This window comes from Ovis aries, chromosome 3 (genome assembly GCF_016772045.2).
Source record: "Ovis aries strain OAR_USU_Benz2616 breed Rambouillet chromosome 3, ARS-UI_Ramb_v3.0, whole genome shotgun sequence".
Taxonomy (NCBI): Eukaryota; Metazoa; Chordata; class Mammalia; order Artiodactyla; family Bovidae; genus Ovis; species Ovis aries.
Window position 1 is genome coordinate 166,450,160 of NC_056056.1, and position 23,156 is coordinate 166,473,315.

A 23,156-nucleotide genomic window follows, 5' to 3' on the forward strand; every position below is an offset into this window, starting at 1 on the left:
GTAGAAAGGTCGGCAGGAAATGGATAATAAGGGGTCTTAGAAGGTAGGGTAAAGAGACTCAAATTTATCTAGGAAGCTGAAGGGAGCTAGTTAGAAGGGTTTAAAGAAGGAAAATGAAATGATCATATTTGTGTTCTTGAAGGACACTTCAGCAATGTGGGGAATAGGTTGGAAGGAGACCACATGGTGGCAGGAGAGCATGATGAGGTCCGAGCTTAGATAGTGAGAACAGAAGGGTGGGCAGTTGTATGCTTGTTAGGTGAGGGGGATGCACGAGGAAGGGAGGAGTTCAAGTTGCTTTGATTTCTGGCTTGAGTGGCTAAGTGGTTGTGGTATCTTCACTCTATTAAAAAATACTGAAGCTGGGGGCAGGTTAGAGGAAGACATCTCTTTGCTATTACTGAGTTTGAGGTGTCTGAATAATAACTGAGTAGAATCATCCAGTCAGTCAGTGATCAGTGCAAAGAAATAGAGGGAAACAATAGAATGGGAAAGACTAGAGATCTCTTCAAGAGAATTAGAGAGACCAAGGGAACATTTCATGCAAAGATGGGTACAATTAAGGACAGAAATGGTATGGACCTAACGGAAGCAAAAGATGTTAAGAAGACGTGGCAAGAAAACACAGAAAAACTATATAAAAAAGATCTTCATGACCCAGATAATCATGATGGTGTAATCACTCCCCTAGAGCCAGACATCCTGGAATGTGAAGTCAAGTGGGCCTTAGGAAGCATCACTATGAACAAAGCTAGTGGAGGTGATGGAATTCCAGTTGAGCTATTTCAAATCCTAAAAGATAATGTTGTGAACATGCTATAGTCAATATGCCAGCAAATCTGGAAAACTCAGCAGTGCCCACAGAACTGGAAAAGGTCCATTTTCATTCCAGTCTCAAAGAAAGCAGTAGTTAGAACTGGACATGGAACAACAGACTGGTTCCAAATCAGGAGAGGAGTACATCAAAGCTGTATATTGTCACCCTGCTTATTTAACTTATATGCTGGACTGGTTGAAGCACAAGCTGGAATCAAGACTGCTGGGAGAAATATCAATCACCTCAGATATGCAGATGACACCACCCTTATGGCAGAAAGTGAAGAAAAACTAAAGAGCCTGTTGATAAAAGTGAAAGAGGAGAGTGGAAAAGTTGGCTTAAAACTCAACATTCAGAAAACTAAGATCATGACATTTGGTCCCATCACTTCATGGCAAATAGATGGGGAAACAGCAAAAACAGTATGAGACTTTATTTTCTGGGGGGGTGGGTGGGTGGGGGGCGGGCTCCAAAATCACTGCAGATGGTGACTGTAGCCATGAAATTAAAAGACGCTTGCTCCTTGGAAGAAAAGTTATGACCAGCCTAGACAGAATATTAAAAAGCAGACATTACTTTATTGACAAAGGTCTATCTAGTCAAAGCTATGGTTTTTCCAGTAGTTATGTATGGAGAAGGAAATGGCAACCTACTCCAGTAGTCTTGCTTGGAAAAATCCCATGGACAGCGGAGCCTGGTAGGCTACTGTCCATGGGGTCTCAAAGGGTCGGACACAACTGAGTGACTTCACTTCACTTCATGTATGGATGTGAGAGTTGGACAGTAAAGAAAGTTGAGCAGCAAAGAATTGATGCTTTTGAACTGTGGTTTTGGAGAAGACTCTTGAGAGACCCTTGGACAGCAAGGAGATCCAACCAGTCCATCCTAAAGGAAATCGGTCCTGAATATTCATTGGAAGGACTGATGCTGAAGCTGAAACTCCAATACTTTGGCCACCTGATGCGAAGAACTGACTCATTTGAAAAGACCCTGATGCTGGGAAAGATTGAGGACAGGAGGAGAAGAGGATGACAGAGGATGAGATGATTGGATGGAATCATCGACTCAATGGACCTCAGTTTGAGTAAACTCTGGGAGTTGGTGATGGACAGGGAGGTCTGGTGTGCTGCCGTCCATGGGATCACAAAGAGTCGGACACTACTGAGTGATTGAACTGAACTGAACTGATGATACATCAGTGAGGCACTCAGCAGGTTTGTATTTTCATCACCAATGCATGGTATTGGTTGAAATCAGAGGCTTGAACAAGGTCACCCAGAAGGTGTTCTTAGGAGTATGGACCTGGGGATGCCATCACTTTGGAATCTGTGTCAGTCAGAAAGGGCTGGGGTACATAGCAGTTATGAACAATCCCCAAATCTCATTGCCATAAGACAAGGAAAAGTCTGTTTCTTGCTCATGCTTGTGTTCAGTGAGTGCCTCCATCATGGATTGATGGAATGTCCATCTCAACACAGGCTTCCATGATTGTTTTAGAGGCAAGAGACAGGACACTAGTGTTATCCTCTACGGCAGCTATAATTAGAGGCATATAGTAAATGGTTAATACTTTGAAGTGAAACCACACGCATATACCACACACTTTGCACTGAGGGCTTTACGTGGATTGTTTTATTATAACAACCCCAATAAAATTCACTGGACTTCAGGCACTCTGATAAATGTTTTGTGAATATTAGCTTACAACTGCCTGATGAGGTAGGTTTGTTGTTGTCTCCATTTTTTAATGAGGAAAAATAATGTTTTGTGTATTTTTCATATTTTATAATTTTATATTCATAGTTTATATATAAGTCAGATGATGGCTCTTCAAGCTGATACTTGAAGGTGACACATTGTCCACAGTTTTACTGGCTAAAATCATGTGGCCACATCTAACTTCAAAAGGGGTGCATAGTGTGATTATACTCTGTGCCCCAAAGGATAAAGACAGACTATGTGAAGAGCCCTAGTGACTGTGATGGAAAAAACAGAGGCAGAGCCCATATCTGAAAGAAATTGGGATATAGCTTAAGAGGTGGGAGGTACAGGAACTGAGAGTGTTACAAATAAGGCCAAGGAGAGAGAGAGAGTGTATGAGTCAACAGTCAGAGAGAGGTCAACTAAGATGAGGGATTCTGTCCATTGGATTTGGGAGGTCACTGTCCCTGGCCTTTCTGCTATGACAGCCTCACCTTAGGGTCTTGCTATAGCTGTTTCTCCTTCCTGAAGTGCTCTTCCCCCATCTCGGTGGCTCTCTGATAAACCCCTCACTTCCTTAAAATCTTTGTGCGTATCTCATCTTTTCAGTGAGGCTTACCCTGACCATTCTGTTTGAAACTGCATCCTGCTTCCTTCCTTCCAATTCCCCTTACCCTAATAAATGTATTCTTTTTTTTTCCCCTGAAGCGCTTATAGCCACTTATCACATTCTATAACTCAGTTTTAAAAAACATATTTATTGATTACTAGTCTGTCTCTGCTGATAAAAGGTAAGCTCTGTGAGGTCAAGGACAATTGGTTTGTCCATCGATGGAATCCACATGCCTTCATCAGTACCTGACACATAGTAGGAACTCAGTGTCCACTTGCTGAATGAATGACTTTAACAATAGTAGTTTCAAAGAAATGGTTGTGAGGCTAATGGCAGTGTTTTGAGTGGTGGGTGTGGTTGTGGTAAGCTGTGCCTGCACAGAGTCAGTGAGGATTGCCTTTGATGAAGCTTAGAAATGACAAGAAAGAAGCAGGAGCAGCCATAAGGGAAAGTGGAACCCAGGGGGGCTTTGTTTTATTTGTGTGGTTGTTTTAGTAGAAGAGAAGGAGAATATTTCTATATGAAATGGAAGAGCCAGGAGAGAAAGATATTTGATCAGGCAAGGAACTTGAGGATAAACAAGGTAGAAAATGGGATATACGGGACTTAGGATGCTGGAACACCCCTGATGCTAGATAAGAAAGGAAGGAGAGAACAGGTTCAAAAGCAGGAAAATTTGTAGATGGTAGTGGTAAAATTGAAGGCATCTTTACTGGGCACTAGAGATTTTCTTAATGAAGCAGGGAGTTGAGAGCACAGCCAAGGTTGAGATTCTAGGAGGGGTGTGAAGTAGTGGACTGGAAAAATAGGAGAAAGGAAGATAGGAGAGCTGCAGAGCAGTGTAGACGATCCAGTTGAGTAGGGTTGGTGACCATGAACTTGCAGGTTTTACTGCCAATGATAAATTATTTCCTCATATTCAGTGAACAGGAGGAACAGCTTCCCCTCATCAGTCATGTGTGACTAGTTCCAAAGAGCATCTTTCTTCCTGGGTGTGTTGTCCTTTTCTTCATCTTGTCTGTCAAACCCCTGGAGATCCCCCAACTTGGGATCTGTAACTCACAATGTGGTTTATACTGTCCCCTCCATCCTAAAAAGAACTGGCAACAAATGTGAGAAAATGTGTCAAAAATGCTTGTTATCAATCTTCTGGTTACTGCGGGTGGGGGAGTTGGGGGGGGGATGTGATGTGGGGAGGGGGAGGGGTCAATTGGGAGATTGCTGCTAAGTTGCTTCAGTCGTGTCTGACTCTGTGCGACCCCATAGACGGCAGCCAACCAGGCTTCCCCGTCCCTGGGATTCTCTAGGCCAGAACACTGGAGTGGGTTGCCATTTCCTTTTCCAATGCATGAAAGTGAAAAATGAAAGTGAAAAGTGAAAGTGAAGTTGCTCAATCATGTCTGACTCTTAGCGACCCCATGGACTGTAGCCCACCAGGCTCCTCCACCCATGGGATTTTCCAGGCAAGAGTACTGGAGTGGGGTGCCATTGCCTTCTCTGGAATTGGGAGATTGGGACTAACATATACACACTATTATACATAAAATAGATAACTATTAAGGACCTGCAGTACTTTGTAATGAACTATATGAGAAAAGAATCTTCAAAAGAGTGAATATATGTATATGCATGGCTGATTCACTTTGCTGTACAGCAGAAACTAACACAACATTGTAAATCCAATATACTCCAACAACAACAAAAAAAGAAAATGCTTGTTATCAAAATGATAACTAAGAGCTAGGAAAAGCATACCTAGGAAAACTCTAGACCCATGTGACCGGTAGGTGCTTAATGACAATGGCTGCAATGTGTCAGGAAATCACGTTGCCAGTCTGTTGTTAGGTTATATTTGGAAAGGCAAGCGGGTGGGTGGTAGGGCAGAAAGAAAGATGGGGTCATCAGGCTTCAGTGATCCTTTGAGATGGTTCTCAATGGTGGTGGAGGTAGAGCTAGTTTGAGCAATGAACAGAGTTGTTGTTTAGTCTCTTAAGTCATGTCTGATTCTTTTGCAACCCCATGGACTTTAGCCCAGCCAGGCTCCTCTGTCCATGGAATTCTCCAGGCAAGAATACTGGAGTGGGTTGCCATTTCCTTCTTCAGGGGATCTTTCCGACCCAGGGATTGAACCTGAATTTCCCGTATTGGCAGGTGGAGTCTTTACTGCTGAGTCACTTAGGAAGCCCATGGACAGAGTAGGAGTATTCAAACAGATAAGATCTAAAAAATATTGTAATGGAAGTAATAATTGATTGAGCCAGTACTTTATTATCTTCTGGTGGCTCAGATGGTAAAGAATATGCCTGCAGTGCAGGAGATCTGAGTTCAATCCCTGGGTCCAGAAGATCCTCTAAAGAAGGGATGCCTACCCACTCCAGTATTCCTGCCTGGAGAATTCCACAAACAAAGGAGCCTGGCAGGCTACATATAGTCCATGGGGTTGCAAAGAGTCAGACATAACTGAGCAACTAACTCTTCAACAATTATAGGAGGTAGATGTTATTATACTTATATTACACATTAGATAATTAAATGTTGCAAGTGAGTGCTGGAATCATGGTTCAAACCCTGGTCTGTCTGATTGCTCACAGGGCTCCACTGAGCTATCAGGTCTGTCTGTCATTTGTCCTTTTCAGGTTAGATTCTCCTCTTAACTTATAGCAGTCAAGAAAAAATTTGCTATATATCAGTAGTCATGGGGGAACAGATATTTTATTGTTACTTGTTATGATAGTTGCACAATTTTAAGATGAGCCTGCATAACTACTGCAGGTTTTACACTGAACCATTATCATTAAAATCTTGGTATCCACCTGATACCTCCTTATAAAACTCTAGGACCTCTGTGTCTAAGAGCATAATTTGGGCTGTGCTTTTGGGCTTATTAGGCAAAATTTTAAGATGCTGATTTTTTTTTAGTGTACTAAATTCAGATCATTAATGTGTTTATAAGCATGATGGTCCTTATGTACATCACCATGACATGTTTGCAATTCTTAAGAGTTTTAAAAAAAGACCAAGTATACTCCTGATGGTTTCCACCCCAGATCGCTGCTTTAGAACATCATAAATTTTCTTTTGGCATAATAGCATTTGGTGGTAATGCTTGATACATTTAATTCTTCAGAACAGATACTGTAACGCTCCGATGCCTAGGAACATTTGGTATTCTCATTATTTAACAGCATTCTATTTTCCCTCTAGCTATTTAATAATGCATATGTAATTTGGTACAGTCTCTGTAGGATTTGGAGGAGTGAGAATACCTTACTTTATAGATGATTTTTTGTATGGATGAGTAACTCACCTGCTTGTTAAGCTTCAAAGGGTGGTAACTCTATGGATATGCCTTTTATTGTAGCTGTTTTTGCTTTCTGTCTGGGATCTCTTTCTTCAGTTTTGACCTTATTGGTATCTAAGTTCTCTAACAGGATAATTCAGCCATCAAGTGTGTTGGAATTTTGAACCCTTTGGCTGATGTGTTTTATTAGAGTTGAGGTCTTGTAATGGACTGGAACCTGGTGGTCTGGAGTCGACTGATAAGAAAGTAAAGGAGAGAGAAAGAGGCTGATATTCCTTGGTTTATGTGGAAAGCCAATAAAGCCCCTGCATGGGGCTTGTTCTGTTCACAAAGGCCTCAGGCGCCCTCTCAATGGGGTGAAGGTGTAGGGTGCCTTCTCAAGAGGGTCTTAGAAGCCCAGGCAGGAAAGTGAACTCAGAGAGCCTCTGCGCTCCAGGGGATCAGCCTGAAAAAGAGAGAGAGGGAGAGAGAGAGGGAGAGAGAGAGAGAGAGAGAGAAAGAGAAAGAAAGACACAGGGACCAAAGCTCTGATGGAGCAAAGGTGTTTTAATTAACGTGGTGTGTATATATATACTGTCTTACAAAGTTGTTATTCTTAACAAAGATAAAGATTAAAATTCCAGACTTAAAAACATAGGCAATCCATATTAAAGAGAGAGATTTGTAAACAATCACTTTTACCGTAAGGTTCAAAGGAAGAAGAGGATACTTATCACTGTATAGAAAAACTAGTAAAAAAAAAAAAAGTCTAGATTCTTCAGCCCCTGGGAGAGGCTTGCCTCTCCACTTAATTCCTGAGTATTCAGGAATTAATAAAAACCAAAAAATTCCTGATAGATTCAAAACAACACACGAAAAGCCTCCTGTTAAATGTTTCCTGACAATTAGTGCCTCTGGGTATTTGGATTGATGTCACCAAAGATGAGAAAGTGGCCCAAATTTTGTATCACTCACTGGGATCCTTCCTTGTTGAGCCCATCTCTCTGGAGTCACTGGCATTTCAGTTTTAATGTCTACACTGGTACACGAGAGATGTAGTAAATCTAGTCTTTTCTCTCCTCCTCCTCCTTCTTATTTTTACCTATTTCAAACTGTTGAGGCTATTAGTGCCTTTAAAACAGCTTCTGAATTATCCATAGAAGTTCTCAGAGAGGGACCCTTGAGACAGAGATGGCAGAATAAGCCCTGCAAGCTAATGATATTTCCTTATTGCTTTGCATCATTTATCTCTTGTAGACAACCACCAAAACACCAACAGAAGCCTAATTAGACAATAAGAAAAAAAGGGTATACTAGGGTTTGAAAGAAGGGGAAAAAGTAAAGTAAAATATAACTTAGGAAAACAACAGAGACAAATTATTTCTAAGCATGTATTTGCTAAAAAATAGCAGGATGATTTTATTCAGAGCCCATATTTTAAAGATGGCAAACATCTCTTCTTTTCCCTCTTATAATCTCTAATCACTGGAATGCCTTTCTGACTTTTATTCTAGAATGTAAGCTCTGGGAGAGAGGGAGTGTGTCTATTTTGTTCACTTGTACCTGTTTGGTGCCTGGCATGGCACCTAGTACTGGTACGTGCTCAGTGGACATTTTTAAAATATATGACCAACAGTCATAATGTGAGCTCCATTTATTAAATGCTTCCTGCATGACCAATACTGTGCTGGACATGTCACAAACAGGTTAAAACATAGTCTAGTAACTCTTGGAGGTAAATCTTACCATCCCAGTTTTAACAGATATTGCAAATGAAGGCCTCCTGAGAAAGTTACTGTCTGAAAATATTAATATGTGAGGGCTTCCAGTTTCCTCCTTTTCCTTTGCTTTGCTGAATGTCTTTCCCTCATCTCACTCTCTATGGAAGAAAAAATGAAAGCCAAGCTCTTGAATTCTGGCAGGAAAAGTGGAGAAATGGGGAAGAAACCTATGATCTTCAGGATGTTGTGCGTAAGGGTTGGGGTGGGAGGGGTGAGGGCATGCCTTGTCAGGACTCACGTAGGACTGCACATGCTTAGAGGAGACGGGGGTGGTGGAGACATGCAGAGACACAGGAGAGTGAAGTTGGCAGGAGGAGTGTGACCTGTGCCTCATTATTTGATCCTCTTATATAGGTGACAGGGAAGTGTGTCATGAGATGAGTCATGAGTGAACTTGCTGGGGGCACAGATGCACCTCTCAACGTGGCCCTGTTCCTGGTGTGACCAGAGCCTCCAGGGTTTCTAGACATCAAGGTGTAATGAAAGATGTGTCTCCACAGCCATTGAATGTGACCCCATGTTATTAATTTCACCAAGACCTCACTGGGCTTACAAGGACCCCAGGCTTAATCTGTATTATTCTCAAAGTGTCTCTGTGCCCACACTAGCAGGTGTTAAATTAGGATCATTGCCTGTTCCCCAAATCTGACACCCTTTGGGAAACTATTTGGGAAAGGCGTCACACTAAAACCCTGGTTCTCTCTCTTATGTCTTGTAAGGGCTTAAAACAAGTGTTGTTGTTGTTTTTTTAATTGCTAAGTCATGTTTGACTCTTTGTGACCCCATGGACTGTAGCCTACCAGGCTCCTCTGTCCATGGGATTTCCCAAGCAAGAATACTGGAGTTGGGTTGCCTTTTCCTTCTCCAGTTAAGACAAGTGACTGTCCCTCAAAGTCACTTTTCCTCCTTTGTTAAGTATGAGTGATATTTATCTCTATTAGTTGTAAGATGGGCTTCCCTGGTGGTACAGAGGTTAAAGGGTACTGTGACAATAAATTGAGATTAAGGCCTATAGAAGTGATCATTAATAAATTTGTACCAAGCATTTAGCTTTGAAAATTGTTGTCATTCATTCGTGTAATGACTATTTATTCAGCACATACCATGTAATAGGTACAGGCCCATGTTATAGGCCAGGGGTGAATTCAGTGGACAAATGGGCAAAAATCTCTGCTCTCACAGAACTTGCATTTTAGTAGTCAGACAATCAATAAATCAGTAAAACCCATAGTAGGTCAGAAGCTAATGGGTGCTGAGAAGAAAACAGAAGTTGTGACAATTTTAAAGAGAGAGATCAAAGAAGGCCTCAGTTCAGTTCAGTTCAGTCGCTCAGTCGTGTCTGACTCTTTGCGACCCCATAAATCGCAGCACGCCAGGCCTCCCTGTCCATCACCATCTCCTGGAGTTCACTCAGACTCACGTCCATCGAGTCCGTGATGCCATCCAGCCATCTTATCCTCAGTCGTCCCCTTCTCCTCCTGCCCCCAATCTCTCCCAGCATCAGAGTCTTTTCCAATGAGTCAACTCTTCACACGAGGTGGCCAAAATACTGGAGCTTCAGCTTTAGCATCATTCCTTCCAAAGAAATGCCAGGGCTGATCTCCTTCAGAATGGACTGGTTGGATCTCCTTGCAGTCCTAGGGACTCTCAAGAGTCTTCTCCAACACCACAGTTCAAAAGGATCAATTCTTTGGCGCTCAGCCTTCCTCATAGTCCAACTCTCACATCCATACATGACCACAGGAAAAACCATAGCCTTCACTAGACGGACCTTAGTCGGCAAAGTAATGTCTCTGCTTTTGAATATGCTATCTAGGTTGGTCATAACTTTTCTTCCAAGGAGTAAGCGTCTTTTAATTTCATGGCTGCAGTCACCATCTGCAGTGATTTTGGAGCCCCAAAAAATAAGGTCTGACACTGTTTCTACTGTTTCCCATCTATTTCCCATGAAGTGATGGGACCGGATGCCATGATCTTTGTTTTCTGAATGTTGAGCTTTAAGCCAACTTTTTCACTCTCCTCTTTCACTTTCATCAAGAGGCTTTTACTGAGGAGTTAATAGTTAAGTCATAAGCTTAAGGACTTGAGGAATCAGACCTGGGGATATCTGAAGGAAGAATGTTCTAGGACAAAGTGAACCACTGGTGCCAAGACCCTTGTGTGGAAACATGTCAGTGTGGGAGGGAGTAAGGGGGAGAATAGTAAGGTCACAGGGAACCTCTTCTTGGTGGGCCTTAGAGGTCACTCCAAGGACACTGGTGTTTGCTCTAGGTGATGGGGGAGTCTTGGACAGGGGTGTGACATGAGATAACTTATATTTTAAAGGGGGTCCTCTGGTTCTTTTGTTGAGAGTGGCAAGCGTAGAAACGGGGAGATTGATTGGGGGTAGTCACAGTGATTCAGAAAGAGATGTCAGGACTTGGAGCACAGTGGAATGGAAGTGGTGAGTAGATCTGGGAAGAGATGGTGGCACTCCAGACATTTTCTGAATGGGGAGCCTCCAGGATTTGTTGTGAATTTGACTTGGGGCTTGAGATGAGATAACAAGTCAAGGATGATGCCAGTTTGTGGCCTGAGCAACTGGAAAAATAGAACCACCCTTTAATAAGATGAGGAAAGACTATGAAAGGAATAGGTTTAGGGAGGAAAGCTTAGGAAATCAGTTGGGAATATGCTAAGTGTGAGATGTCTATTAAATGCCCAGTGGAGGAGACCAGTGGATAAATGAGCCTGGACTTCAAGAGAGATCGGGCCAGAGATAGAAATTTGGGAGCCACCAGCATGTAGATACTTAGGCCCATGAGACCAGATGAGATCATCAAGGGGGTGAATGTGTTACTGAACTGGGTTCTTGGACTCTTTAATCAATAGAAATTGATAAGAGACAGGATAAGGAATTCAGGAAGGCTTCATTGGGACTTATGCTACAGCACAAAGGAATGAGAAGAAGTAATAGGTTCCCTTCCCTCAATCTCCAACTGACAAGGGGCTAGTTTCTTAAATTGGGTGTGAGAGCAGGTCAGTGTGTTGGCAAGGGAGTCACTGAGGTTGGTCTCCCCATGCCCCTGGTGGTGCTGTGTGCAGTATCCTGCTTTTGCTCCAGGCCCCAGAGATGGCAGATGGGTTTTGGCCTTTGTGTATCTTGTTCATGATTTGCCCCAACTGTGCGTGCACACTGGAGAAGGCAACGGCACCCCACTCCAGTACTCTTGCCTGGAAAATCCCATGGACGGAGGAGCCTGGTAGGCTGCAGTCCTTGGGGTCGCCAAGAGTCGGACACGACTGAGCGACTTCACTTTCACTTTTCACTTTCATGCGTTGGAGAGGGAAATGGCAACCCACTCCGGTGTTCTTGCCTGGAGAATCCCAGGGACGGGGGAGCCTGGTGGGCTGCCGTCTATGGGGTCGCACAGAGTTGGACACGACTGAAGCGACTCAGCAGCAGCAGCAGCAGCAGTGCATGCACACAGTTGGTTTTAGTCGCTTATAATTTCTTTGTATTCTATTGCTGGAGGAGACATTTGTCCAGACGCAAGTATTCCAGTAAAGGGTCCCAGGGTCCAGCCTGTCTCAAATGTTAGTTATGAAGAAAAGAGAGGCAGTCTAAGGGTTGAGCCTTGGGATTTTCAAATATTAAGAGTTTGGGTTGACAAGGATGAATTAGCAAAGAGGGCTAAGAAAGAGGGGTCAGTAGGTTGGTAAAGGACCTGTAAGCCAAGTGAAAAAGTATTACAAGGAGGGAGGAGTTAGCAACTGGGTCAAATGCTGTTGAAAATTTATGTGAGATAAAGCCTAAAAATTGAACACTAGATTTATTCTAGTGATGATCCTTGGGGTGAAATAATGGGAGAAAAGTCTGATTTAAGCAGATTTAAGAGAGAATTGGAGAAGGAAATGGCAATCCACTACAGCGTTCTTGCCTGGAGAATCCCAGGGACAAGGGAGCCTGGTGGGCTGCCATCTATGGGATCGCACAGAATCAGACCCGACTGAAGTGACTTAGCAGCAGCAGCATCAAGAGATAATGGGGAACAATGAAAATAGAACTTTTGGGGGAGTTTAATTATAAAATGGAGCAGAGAGATAGGATGGTGGCTTGAGGGGAAAGAAGGGTCAAGAGAAAGGGTTAAAAAGTTCTTTTTTAGAAATTTAGATATAGTCTCTGTGCTATACTTTACAGTTTCAGAACTTATTTGTCTTTTAATTGACATTTGTACCTTTGGGTCACCTCCACCCATTTTTGCTGACCACCCACAACTCTGCCTCTGGCAACCACCATTCTCTTCTCTGTTCGTTTGAGTTCGATTTTTTTAGATTCCAAATGTACGTAAGATCATTCACCGTTTGCCTTTCTCTGTCTGATCAGGGCTCATCCATGTTGTCACAAATGACAAGATTTCCTTCTTTTTTATGGCTCTGAATAATATTCCATTGGGTAAATAACATATTCTCTCTATCCATTCATTTGTTGATGGACCCTTAAGTTGTTTCCATATCTTGGCTGCTGTAACTAATGCTGCAATGAACACAAAATTTTTGATGATTTTTAAAAGTAGGGAAAAAAGCAAAATGGCATGTTGACTCAGCAGAGGGGAAAACTGGTGACTGGGAGGAGAGAGGAGAATTGCTGGCGTGATGACCCTGCAGTGTAGATAGCACGGGGACTGGGGGCTGTGTGGGTCTAGGGGTAGGGGCTTGCAGGAAATCCATTTGGATTCCTTCCATTTATTCCCATTGAGGTAGGAAGCAAGGTCATCAGCCCTAAAAGGTGGATAAGAAGCAATTTGCACTCTTTTTTTTTTTCTTCGCCTAGTAGCCAATTAACCATCCTCCAATCACTTCTAACATTGGGATTTTCGCTGTGTCCCTTCCTTGTTCCCACTGCTACCATCTTAAACAAATCGTACTATGTCGGTGTTATAACTTCATAACCTCTCAGCCACCACCCTTGTTCTATTGCAGCCTGCTGTGCATACAGCTGCTGGCTCACGCTTCCTAAAATATGAATCTTCTTCTGCTGGGGTCTTACTCAAAACGCTTTCTTGGCTGCCCATTAAAGAGGATGAAGGCCAAATACACAGTGAGGGCTTTAGGCCTCTGGAAGCCCTTCTTGGTTCAAAAGGACTGGCCAGGTCATCTCACTGTGCCCTGCACTGCCACTTTTAATCCTGATTCCACCCTCTCCTGTGCAAGCTGGTTCTGTGACCCAAGGGAAGCTGAGACTTCTCTATGCCTGATTCGCCTCATCCGTGAAAGGAGGCTATAATGGGACATACCTCTTATGAGTGTTGCTAGAATTCAATAAGACTATCACAGTGTTTACTTAGAATAGTTATTGGTATAGTATAAACACTTAATCAGATCCAGCTATTTTTTTTTTTTAAGAATTTTTCAATGTGGACCACTTTTTAAAGTCTTTATTGAATTTGTTGCGATAATCCTTCTGTTTTAAGTTTTGGCTTTTTTGCATGTTCCCTGATCGAGGATTGAACCCCTAACCCCTGCACTGGAAGGGGAAGTCTTAACCAGTGGACCTCCAGGGACGTCCCAGCTTCAGCTCTTCTCATTCTATCTGAAACCCCTTCCCTTTCTGATAATCTTCCCTGTTCTCTAAGACACAGCTGGCATGTCTTTTCCCCCATGAACTGTTTCTTGCTCATCCTTTCCTTCCTGCACTGATCTCTCTTCTTTCTCTCCATCATTTTGGTGTGTCCCCAGACGCTCTGTAAGTGTGATTTTCATACTCCAGTGTTAAAACACCCTCATCGCTTCAGCCAAAGGGTGGATTTCTTGAGGGCAAAGGTCAGTGTCTCTTAAGCTGTTACAGCCCTGTTCCCTAGCAAGCTGCTGGACTCTCACGACTTCAGATTTGACAGGGGTTATTTGACCTGTTCAATTCGTTGAAGGGGTAAATTTGTTTGTCGTTCAGTCTGAAGCCCGTGTTTCCTTCTCCCACATGCCTGCTTCATGGCATATGCAGCTGGTAGGCAGCCTGATTCATGGGTCTGTCACTTCCTCTCCAGAGACCTCACGGCAGCTCTGCCAACATCTGCCCTTCTGGCCACTTTTCAGGATAGCATTTCAGTTCCATACCTGTTTATGGCCTCATCTTTTCCTCTGCCTTCTCCAGTGTTTGAAAGCTGTCTTTTCCTCTCTTAAGAGAGCAGTTGCCCATCTCCAAGCTTCTTTGTTTCCTCCTTTCGTCTCTTTCCCAAGGCACCTTGGCTTTGAAGAGGCTGCTGAAAAGGAGCAGATTATTTCATCTTTTATGATCAGCAAAGGAAAAAGTAGGAGGCTTCATAAAGAAAATTGGCAAGATCTAAAGTTATTTGCATTTCATACGAATCAAAAGTTTCCTAAGTTCTTTTTTATTTTTTTTAAAGAACTGTCAAATAAACCAAAAAAAAAAAAATTGATGTGAACATTGAAACACCTGCTACAGACCTGGGGGCTTTGAATTTAGCAGCTTTAGTTTGGGCCCAAGAAATTCTCTGAATTAGAAAGGCTTTTGCTGCTCCTTGGCTTGCTGCAACATTTCATTCCTAACATCACTCTTCCCTTTCCTTTCAGAATACAGCAGAGCCAAAGAGCTCCTCTGTGTGCCTGTGGACGTGACAGACACTCTGAGATGTTTTAGAGAGACCTTGGAAAAATCCAAATATCACAACAGATCAATCCGGCACAGCAGAAAGTTGCTTTCGTTATTTCTCGCACAGACACAAGGTGAAATATAGTCGTTCCAGTCGTTCCTATGCACCTGCGGGGAATGGGTTCTGGGACCCCCCGTGGATGCACATGTCCCTTGCCGTCAGCTCCCCCCTGCCTAGTATCCATGGCTCTGCATCTCCAGAAACAGAGGGCTGACTGTACTTGCTCTGTGTTCCTGTCTCTTTATTTCCACAGGGTACCACCCTGTGGGTCTATCATGTTCTATAGTAGGTTCCTCCTTCCCCCACTTCCATGCCTGCTGTCAGCTGCCTTTCGCTTTTTTCTTCTTATCCAGTGGATCACACCTCTGTTTCCCATACTTGATTCCAACCAAAGCACTGCCTCGCTTATCTGCTTTTATGCCTTCTGAGTATACTCCCTTGAGTGGAGTAAATATGAAAGCAGTGTTAATGTTTGATTCTATACCTCTGTGTCCTTACTATTTGCTTTGCAAGTATGGTGCTATAGTCTTGTTTTATTTTCATCAGTAGATTAATTGATTTGTACAGAATTAACTACAGTCCTTTACCAAAGCACTACTTTATCAATGTCAAACAAATAGATGCATTTTAATATACATAGATTTTAATAAATCTATGGTATTTATTAATACCATAGATTTTCATCTTAGCTTTTAAAAAAAGATATTCATTATGTTTGGTTACCTTACGCTTGTTTTCTCTGTTCTCAAAATCTATTGACTTATAAACTCAGTCAAAGCAGGGCTTTAAGTGTTTAACCTCAGAGAGAAAATGGATACTCAAATGTAGGTTAAGAAATCCCAAATTACCTACATTTAGGTAATCTAAAATCCTAATTTATGTTAATAATCTTTACTGTTCAAATTTATCAGGATAATAAAAATAAATTTATATTAATAAATTTAAAATAATTGTATTTTAAAGTTATTAATAATAGATTTAAATTTAACATCTAAGATGCTAATATTCTCTGAACGGATGTTTTAGAAATTAAACCAATTGTTTTTTTTACAACTACTGACAGAAGTTTACTTATGTATATATGTATCTATGTATGTATATATATATAATGTATGTATGTATAAATGCATATATGTGTCATTGTTGCTCCCCTTCTCCCCCCAGAAAGCACTTGTTATGTGATATGTATCCACAGTTTTTGGTTGTATTGTCCACAGACACACTTTACATTAAATTAGCCCTCCATATCATGTTTTTGAGCTTCCCTATGGCTCAGATGGTGAAGAATCTGCCTGTAATGTGGGAGACCTCGGTTTGATTCCTGGGTGTGGAAGATCCCCTGGAGGAGGGCATGGCAACCCACTCCAGTATTCTCACCTGGAGAATATCCATGGACAGAGAAGCCTGGCAGGCTTATAGTCCATGGGGTCTCAAAAAGTGGGAATCAACTGAGCAACTAAGCACAACATATCATGTTTAAACTTTGTCTTTTTTAAATATAAGTTTGTTTATTTTAATTGGAAGCTAATTACTTTACAATATTGTATTGGTTTTGCCATCCATCAACATGAATCCACCATGGGTGTACAGGTGTTCCCCATCCTGAACCCTTTTCCCACCTCCCTCCCTGTACCATCCCTCTGGGTCACCCCAGTGCACCAGCCCCAAGCATACTGTATCATGCATCGAACCTGGACTGGCGATTCATTTCATATATGATATTATACATGTTTCAATGCCATTCTCCCAAATCATCCCACCCTCTCCCTCTCCCATAGAGTCCAAAAACTGTTCTATACATCTGTGTCTCTTTTGCTGTCCACATACAGGGTTATCATTACCATCTTTCTAAATTCCATATATATGCATTGGTGTACTGTATTGGTGTTTTTCTTTCTGGCTTACTTCACTCTGTATAATAGGCTCCAGTTTCACCCACCTCATGAGAACTGATTCAAATGTATTCTTTTTAATGGCTGAGTAATACTCCATTGTGTATATGTACCACAGCTTTCTTATCCATTCGTCTGCTGATGGACATCTAGGTTGCTTCCATGTCCTGGCTATTATAAACAGTGTTGCGATGAACATTGGGGTACACGTGTACGTGTCTCTTTCAATTCTGGTTTCCTTGGTGTGTATGCCCAGCAGTGGGATTGCTGGGTCATAAAGTAGTTCTATTTGCAGTTTTTTTAAGGAATCTCCACACTGTTCTCCATAGTGGCTGTACTAGTTTGCATTCCCACCAACAGTGTAAGAGGGTTCCCTTTTCTCCACACCCTCTCCAGGATTTATTTCTTGTAGGCTTTTGGATAGCAGCCATTCTGACTGGTGTGAAATGGTACCTCATTGTGGTTTTGATTTCCATTTCTCTGATGATGAGTGGAAAATTCTGAAAGAGGTGGGAATACCAGACCACCTGACCTGCCTCTTGAGAAACCTATATGCAGTTCAGGAAGCAACAGTTAGAACTGGACATGGAACAACAGACTGGTTCCAAATAGGAAAAGGAGTATGTTAAGGCTGTATATTGTCACCCTGCTTATTTAACTTATATGCAGAGTACATCATGAGAAACGCTGGGTTGGAAGAAGCACAGTGAGAGTTTTACTTCTTTTGCAGTCTGGATTCCTTTTGTTTCTTTTTCTTCTCTGATTGCTGTGGCTAAAACCTCCAAAGCTATATTGAATAGTAGTGGTGAGAGTGAGCTCCCTTGTCTTGTTTCTGACGTTAGGGGAAATGCTTTCAATTTTTCACCATTGAGGATAATGTTTGCTGTGAGTTTGTCATATATAGCTTTTATTATCTTGAGGTATGTTCCTTCTGTTCCTGCTTTCTGGAGAGTTTTTATCATAAATAGATGTTGAATTTTGTCAAAGGCTTTCTCTGCATCTATTGAGATAATCATATGGCTTTTATTTTTCAGTTTGTTAATGTGATGTATTACATTGATTGATTTGCAGATATTGAAGAATCCTTGCATCCCTGGGATAAAGCCCATTTGGTCATGGTGTATGATCTTTATGGTGTACATTAACAGTGGTTAAGGGTATGAATTGAAAAAAAACAGATACAATTCCTAAGGATGGTTTACACCACTTCATTCTGAATTTCACCTAGTATTAATACTAAGATACCCTCAGAAGTTTATCTCTAGTCCTTGGCTGTAGACCTAAATCTATTTTAGCTTCTCGCTCTCTGAGGTTCTAAACTCCTTCCCCTAGAATATTTTTCCGTTTCTTTTCTCTGTGTGTTCTCTGACCTTACACAGACACAGATTATTTCCTTTTTCTTTCCCCTTAGATCAGAACTACCTGTACATTGCACCTATCCCAGAGGTCTCTGCCCCAGAGGCAAACTAACGTCTTAATGTTGGAAACTCTTTTTATTTTTTTATTTTTATTTTTTCTTTTTCTGCCTTTTTATTCTTTTTTTTTTTTTAGTTTTTTTTTTTTTAAATTTTAAAATCTTTAAATCTTACATGCATTCCCAAACATGAACCTCCCTCCCACCTCCCTCCCCATAACATCTTTCTGGGTCATCCCCATGCACCAGCCCCAAGCATGCTGCATCCTGCGTCAGACATAGACTGGCGATTCAATTCACATGATAGTATACATGTTAGAATGTCATTCTCCCAAATCATCCCACCCTCTCCCTCTCCCTCTGAGTCCAAAAGTCCGTTATACACATCTGTGTCTCTTTCCCTGTCTTGCATACAGGGTCGTCATTGCCATCTTCCTAAATTCCATATATATGTGTTAGTATACTGTATTGGTGTTTTTCTTTCTGGCTTACTTCACTCTGTATAATCGGCTCCAGTTTCATCCATCTCATCAGAACTGATTCAAATGAATTCTTTTTAACGGCTGAGTAATACTCCATTGTGTATATGTACCACAGCTTTCTTATCCATTCATCTGCTGATGGACATCTAGGTTGTTTCCATGTCCTGGCTATTATAAACAGTGCTGCGATGAACATTGGGGTACATGTGTCTCTTTCAATTCTGGTTTCCTCGGTGTGTATGCCCAGCAGTGGGATTGCTGGGTCATAAGGTAGTTCTATTTGCAATTTTTTAAGGAATCTCCACACTGTTTTCCATAGTGGCTGTACTAGTTTGCATTCCCACCAACAGTGTAGGAGGGTTCCTTTTCTCCACACCCCTCGCCAGCATTTATTGCTTGCAGATTTTTGGATCGCAGCCATTCTGACTGGTGTGAAGTGGTACCTCATTGTGGTTTTGATTTGCATTTCTCTAATAATGAGTGATGTTGAGCATCTTTTCATGTGTTTGTTAGCCATCCGTATGTCTTCTTTGGAGAAATGTCTATTTAGTTCTTTGGCCCATTTTTTGATTGGGTCGTTTATTTTCTGGAGTTGAGCTGCATAAGTTGCTTGTATATTTTTGAGATTAGTTGTTTGTCAGTTGCTTCATTTGCTATTATTTTCTCCCATTCCGAAGGCTGTCTTTTCACCTTGCTTATATTTTCCTTTGTTGTGCAGAAGCTTTTAATTTTAATTAGATCCCATTTGTTTATTTTTGCTTTTATTTCCAGAATTCTGGGAGGTGGATCATAGAGGATCCTGCTGTGATTTATGTCTGAGAGTGTTTTGCCTATGTTCTCCTCTAGGAGTTTTATAGTTTCTGATCTTACATTTAGATCTTTAATCCATTTTGAGTTTATTTTTGTGTGCGGTGTTAGAAAGTGATCTAGTTTCATTCTTTTACAAGTGGTTGACCAGTTTTCCCAGCACCACTTGTTAAAGAGATTGTCTTTACTCCATTGTATATTCTTGCCTCCTTTGTCAAAGATAAGGTGTCCATATGTGTGTGGATTTATCTCTGGGCTTTCTATTTTGTTCCATTGATCTATATGTCTGTCTTTGTGCCAGTACCATACTGTCTTGATGACTGTGGCTTTGTAGTAGAGCCTGAAGTCAGGCAAGTTGATTCCTCCAGTTCCATTCTTCTTTCTCAAGATTGCTTTGGCTATTCGAGGTTTTTGTATTTCCATACAAATCTTGAAATTATTTGTTCTAGTTCTGTGAAAAATGTGGCTGGTAGCTTGATAGGGATTGCATTGAATTTGTAAATTGCTTTGGGTAGTATACTCATTTTCACTATATTGATTCTTCCAATCCATGAACATGGTATATTTCTCCATCTATTAGTGTCCTCTTTGATTTCTTTCATCAGTGTTTTATAGTTTTCTATATATAGGTCTTTAGTTTCTTTAGGTAGATACATTCCTAAGTATTTTATTCTTTTCGTTGCAATGGTGAATGGAATTGTTTCCTTAATTTCTTTTTCTACTTTCTCATTATTCGTGTATAGGAATGCAAGGGATTTCTGTGTGTTGATTTTATATCCTGCAACTTTACTATATTCATTGATGATCTCTAGTAATTTTCTGGTGGAGTCTTTAGGGTTTTCCATGTAGAGGATCATGTCATCTGCAAACAGTGAGAGTTTTACTTCTTCTTTCCAATTTGGATTCCTTTTATTTCTTTTTCTGCTCTGATTGCTGTGGCCAAAACTTCCAGAACTATGTTGAATAGTAGCAGTGAAAGTGGACACCCTTGTCTTGTTCCTGACTTTAGGGGAAATGCTTTCAATTTTTCACCATTGAGGATAATGTTTGCTGTGGGTTTGTCATAGATAGCTTTTATTATGTTGAGGTATGTTCCTTCTATTCCTGCTTTCTGGAGAGTTTTTATCATAAATGGATGTTGAATTTTGTCAAAGGCCTTCTCTGCATCTATTGAGATAATCATATGGTTTTTATTTTTCAATTTGTTAATGTGGTGAATTACATTGATTGATTTGCGGATACTGAAGAATCCTTGCATCCCTGGGATAAAGCCCACTTGGTCATGGTGTATGATCTTTTTAATGTGGGAAACTCTTTTTAAAAAAGTAAACTCAAACTGTGCAACTTCTCCCCCCCCGCCACCCCCTGATCCTCAGGAGGAGCAAAGCATTATCTCAGCATTCACTTTCCAGCAAACTGCCCTCTGTACTATTCCTTCTGAGTGTAGAGTGCGTCGACACATACCTGGGCTCTTCAGAAATGGTTCGAGACATGAAGTTTAAGGAAACAGAGTCCCTTGAACTGTAAATGAGGCTCAACTCTATGTAAAACCCTTCCTTCTCCCTTTCTCTTTCTCCTACTTTTCCCCTCCTCTTAAACTTCCCTTCTTTCTCCATTTTTAAGCTTCTTTTAAAACTTTCCCCATGAATTTAGGAGACAAAGGAGGAGTGAACAATTTAAAATTGGCTGCTGGGAAAGTGGAATTTTCCCTGGGGACAGAAGAGATGCACATGCCAACACCCCCCGACCTTTCTCAGGAGCACTTCCGAGTTTTCAGCTCAGTGGAGAAGAGCAAGCTTCCCTCCTCACAACTTGGACTCGTAATTTCTTCTTATTATGAAACTATTAGTAAGATTTATTCATTCCATGTTCATTTTCAGTATGATCTGCCACATTATTGTTGAGATTGCATTTGGTCTTGAAATGATACCTTTTTAAATATATATTTTATTGACGTATAGTTGATTTACAATATTGTGTTAGTTTCATCTGTACAGCAAAGTGATTTGGTTATATGTATGTATATATATATTTTAGATTATTTTACATTATAGGTTATTACAAGATATTGAATATAGCTCCTTGTTCTGTACAGTAACTGATATATCATTTGTAGAAATGGGATGAAAGAACTTGAACATAGACTCTATTCATTACACCCTTGTAGGCAGTAACAGAGCAGTGAGGAGACAGGCCGCTGCCAACCCTCTCCTGTGATCGTCTCTCCAGCCTAGCTGTTACCATTGAGAGATCCTAGGTGCCCTCCCGCTCATCCCACTTTAACTGAATCTGTGAACTGTTTGTTGAGATATGGCCACTGTTAAGTGCTTTTGCTTTGCCCCAAAAGGTTCCGTTTTCTTTGTCTTTCCACTTGATTTGGCTTTTCTACAAATTCAGCAGTAAAAATTCAACATGTTGTAGATCCAATGTCCCCATTTTTTATAAAAGAAAATATTCCCCCTTTAGCACCTGAAATAAAATTTGTATTAATATACTCTTCCTATACACATTATTAAAAAAATATGAAGTTCTAAATATAAATTGAAGGATGAATTAAATGATCACTTTATAATAAAAGAATCTATTTGTTAATATGTAAGAGCTTAGGTGGGCTTCCCAGGTGGCTCAGTGATAAAGAACCTGCCTGCCAATGCAGGAGATGTGGGTTCAGTCCCTGGGTTGGGAAGATCCCCTGGAGAGGGACATGGCAACCCGCTGCAGTTTCCTTGCATGGAGAATTACACAGAGAAATCCGGTGGGCTATAGTCCATGGGGTTGCAGAGTCAGACACGACTGAGTGACTAAACGACAACAGTTGCAGCGAGAGCTTAGGCGCCAGAGGTACAGAGAATCAATCAGATGCTCATATACTGTATGTAAGATATACAAGATGCATAGGAAAATGACAGCTGCAAATGCAGACTGATCCAAGCATATTATATTGGTGACTCAGGTACTATCAGCATTGTTAATTTTGATGCCATGATGTTCTAAAATGGCAAATGTAGAGCATCCTGAACAAAATCAAAATATTACATGGATTGCATTTCTGGAAAACTGAGCATTTTGAAAACATGTAAAAATACCCTTTCTATGTTTAAAATGAAGTTAGATATTAGACTCAGATAATTATTTACAGGTTTCTCATCTTTTTCCTCCCTGTGGGGGAAGATTCTGTACATTGCAGGCCCCCCAGTGCCAGGTCCTCACTGAGGAAACACTAGCAGTTGCCCCATTGTGACAAATAACAGCCTCCTCCCTCAGATTTCTAAAATACCCACTAGCCAATAGAGCTACCCTCATTAGGAACCAATGCCATGTTAGATGGGTTTTTCTTTTTTTGGCTACACATCCTGGAATGCATGCATTCCTCAGAAAGCAACAACAAATTCAGGTGATAATAAAGATGTACTTTTTTGCATTTGGGTGAAGGAGGAATCTGATATGCTGCACTCTTGTCACACCTCTGATCAAAACTAAACCATTCAAGTCTTCCTATCCGTTGTAGAATAGTGTTTACATTTTTCCACTTGGCATTCAGATGCCTCAGTAATCTTACCACTACTGCTTCTTCAACCTCCCCCAAAACCATATTCTGGCCACATATGACATTTCTATATTTTATACCCAGTCCAATCTCACTTGTATGCTTTTTCTGGATTTTTTTCTCCTTCACCATCTTGACCTGCCTCACTCTTACTCTATCTACTTTATTCACG

The 23,156-nt window shown here is 41.2% G+C and overlaps 1 protein-coding gene across 8 annotated transcripts in view; it reads left to right on the forward strand.

The window, feature by feature from the left end:
• The window catches only part of CFAP54 (cilia and flagella associated protein 54), a 330,206-nt gene that overhangs the window by 154,909 nt on the left and 152,141 nt on the right, over positions 1 to 23,156 (forward strand). For all 8 annotated transcript variants that reach the window (XM_015094809.4, XM_060413069.1, XM_060413070.1 and 5 more), the window contains 2 exons: positions 14,763 to 14,915; positions 21,091 to 21,285. In XM_015094809.4, the coding sequence (XP_014950295.2) occupies positions 14,763 to 14,915; positions 21,091 to 21,285 (348 nt within the window). The remainder of the gene's footprint in view (positions 1 to 14,762; positions 14,916 to 21,090; positions 21,286 to 23,156) is intronic.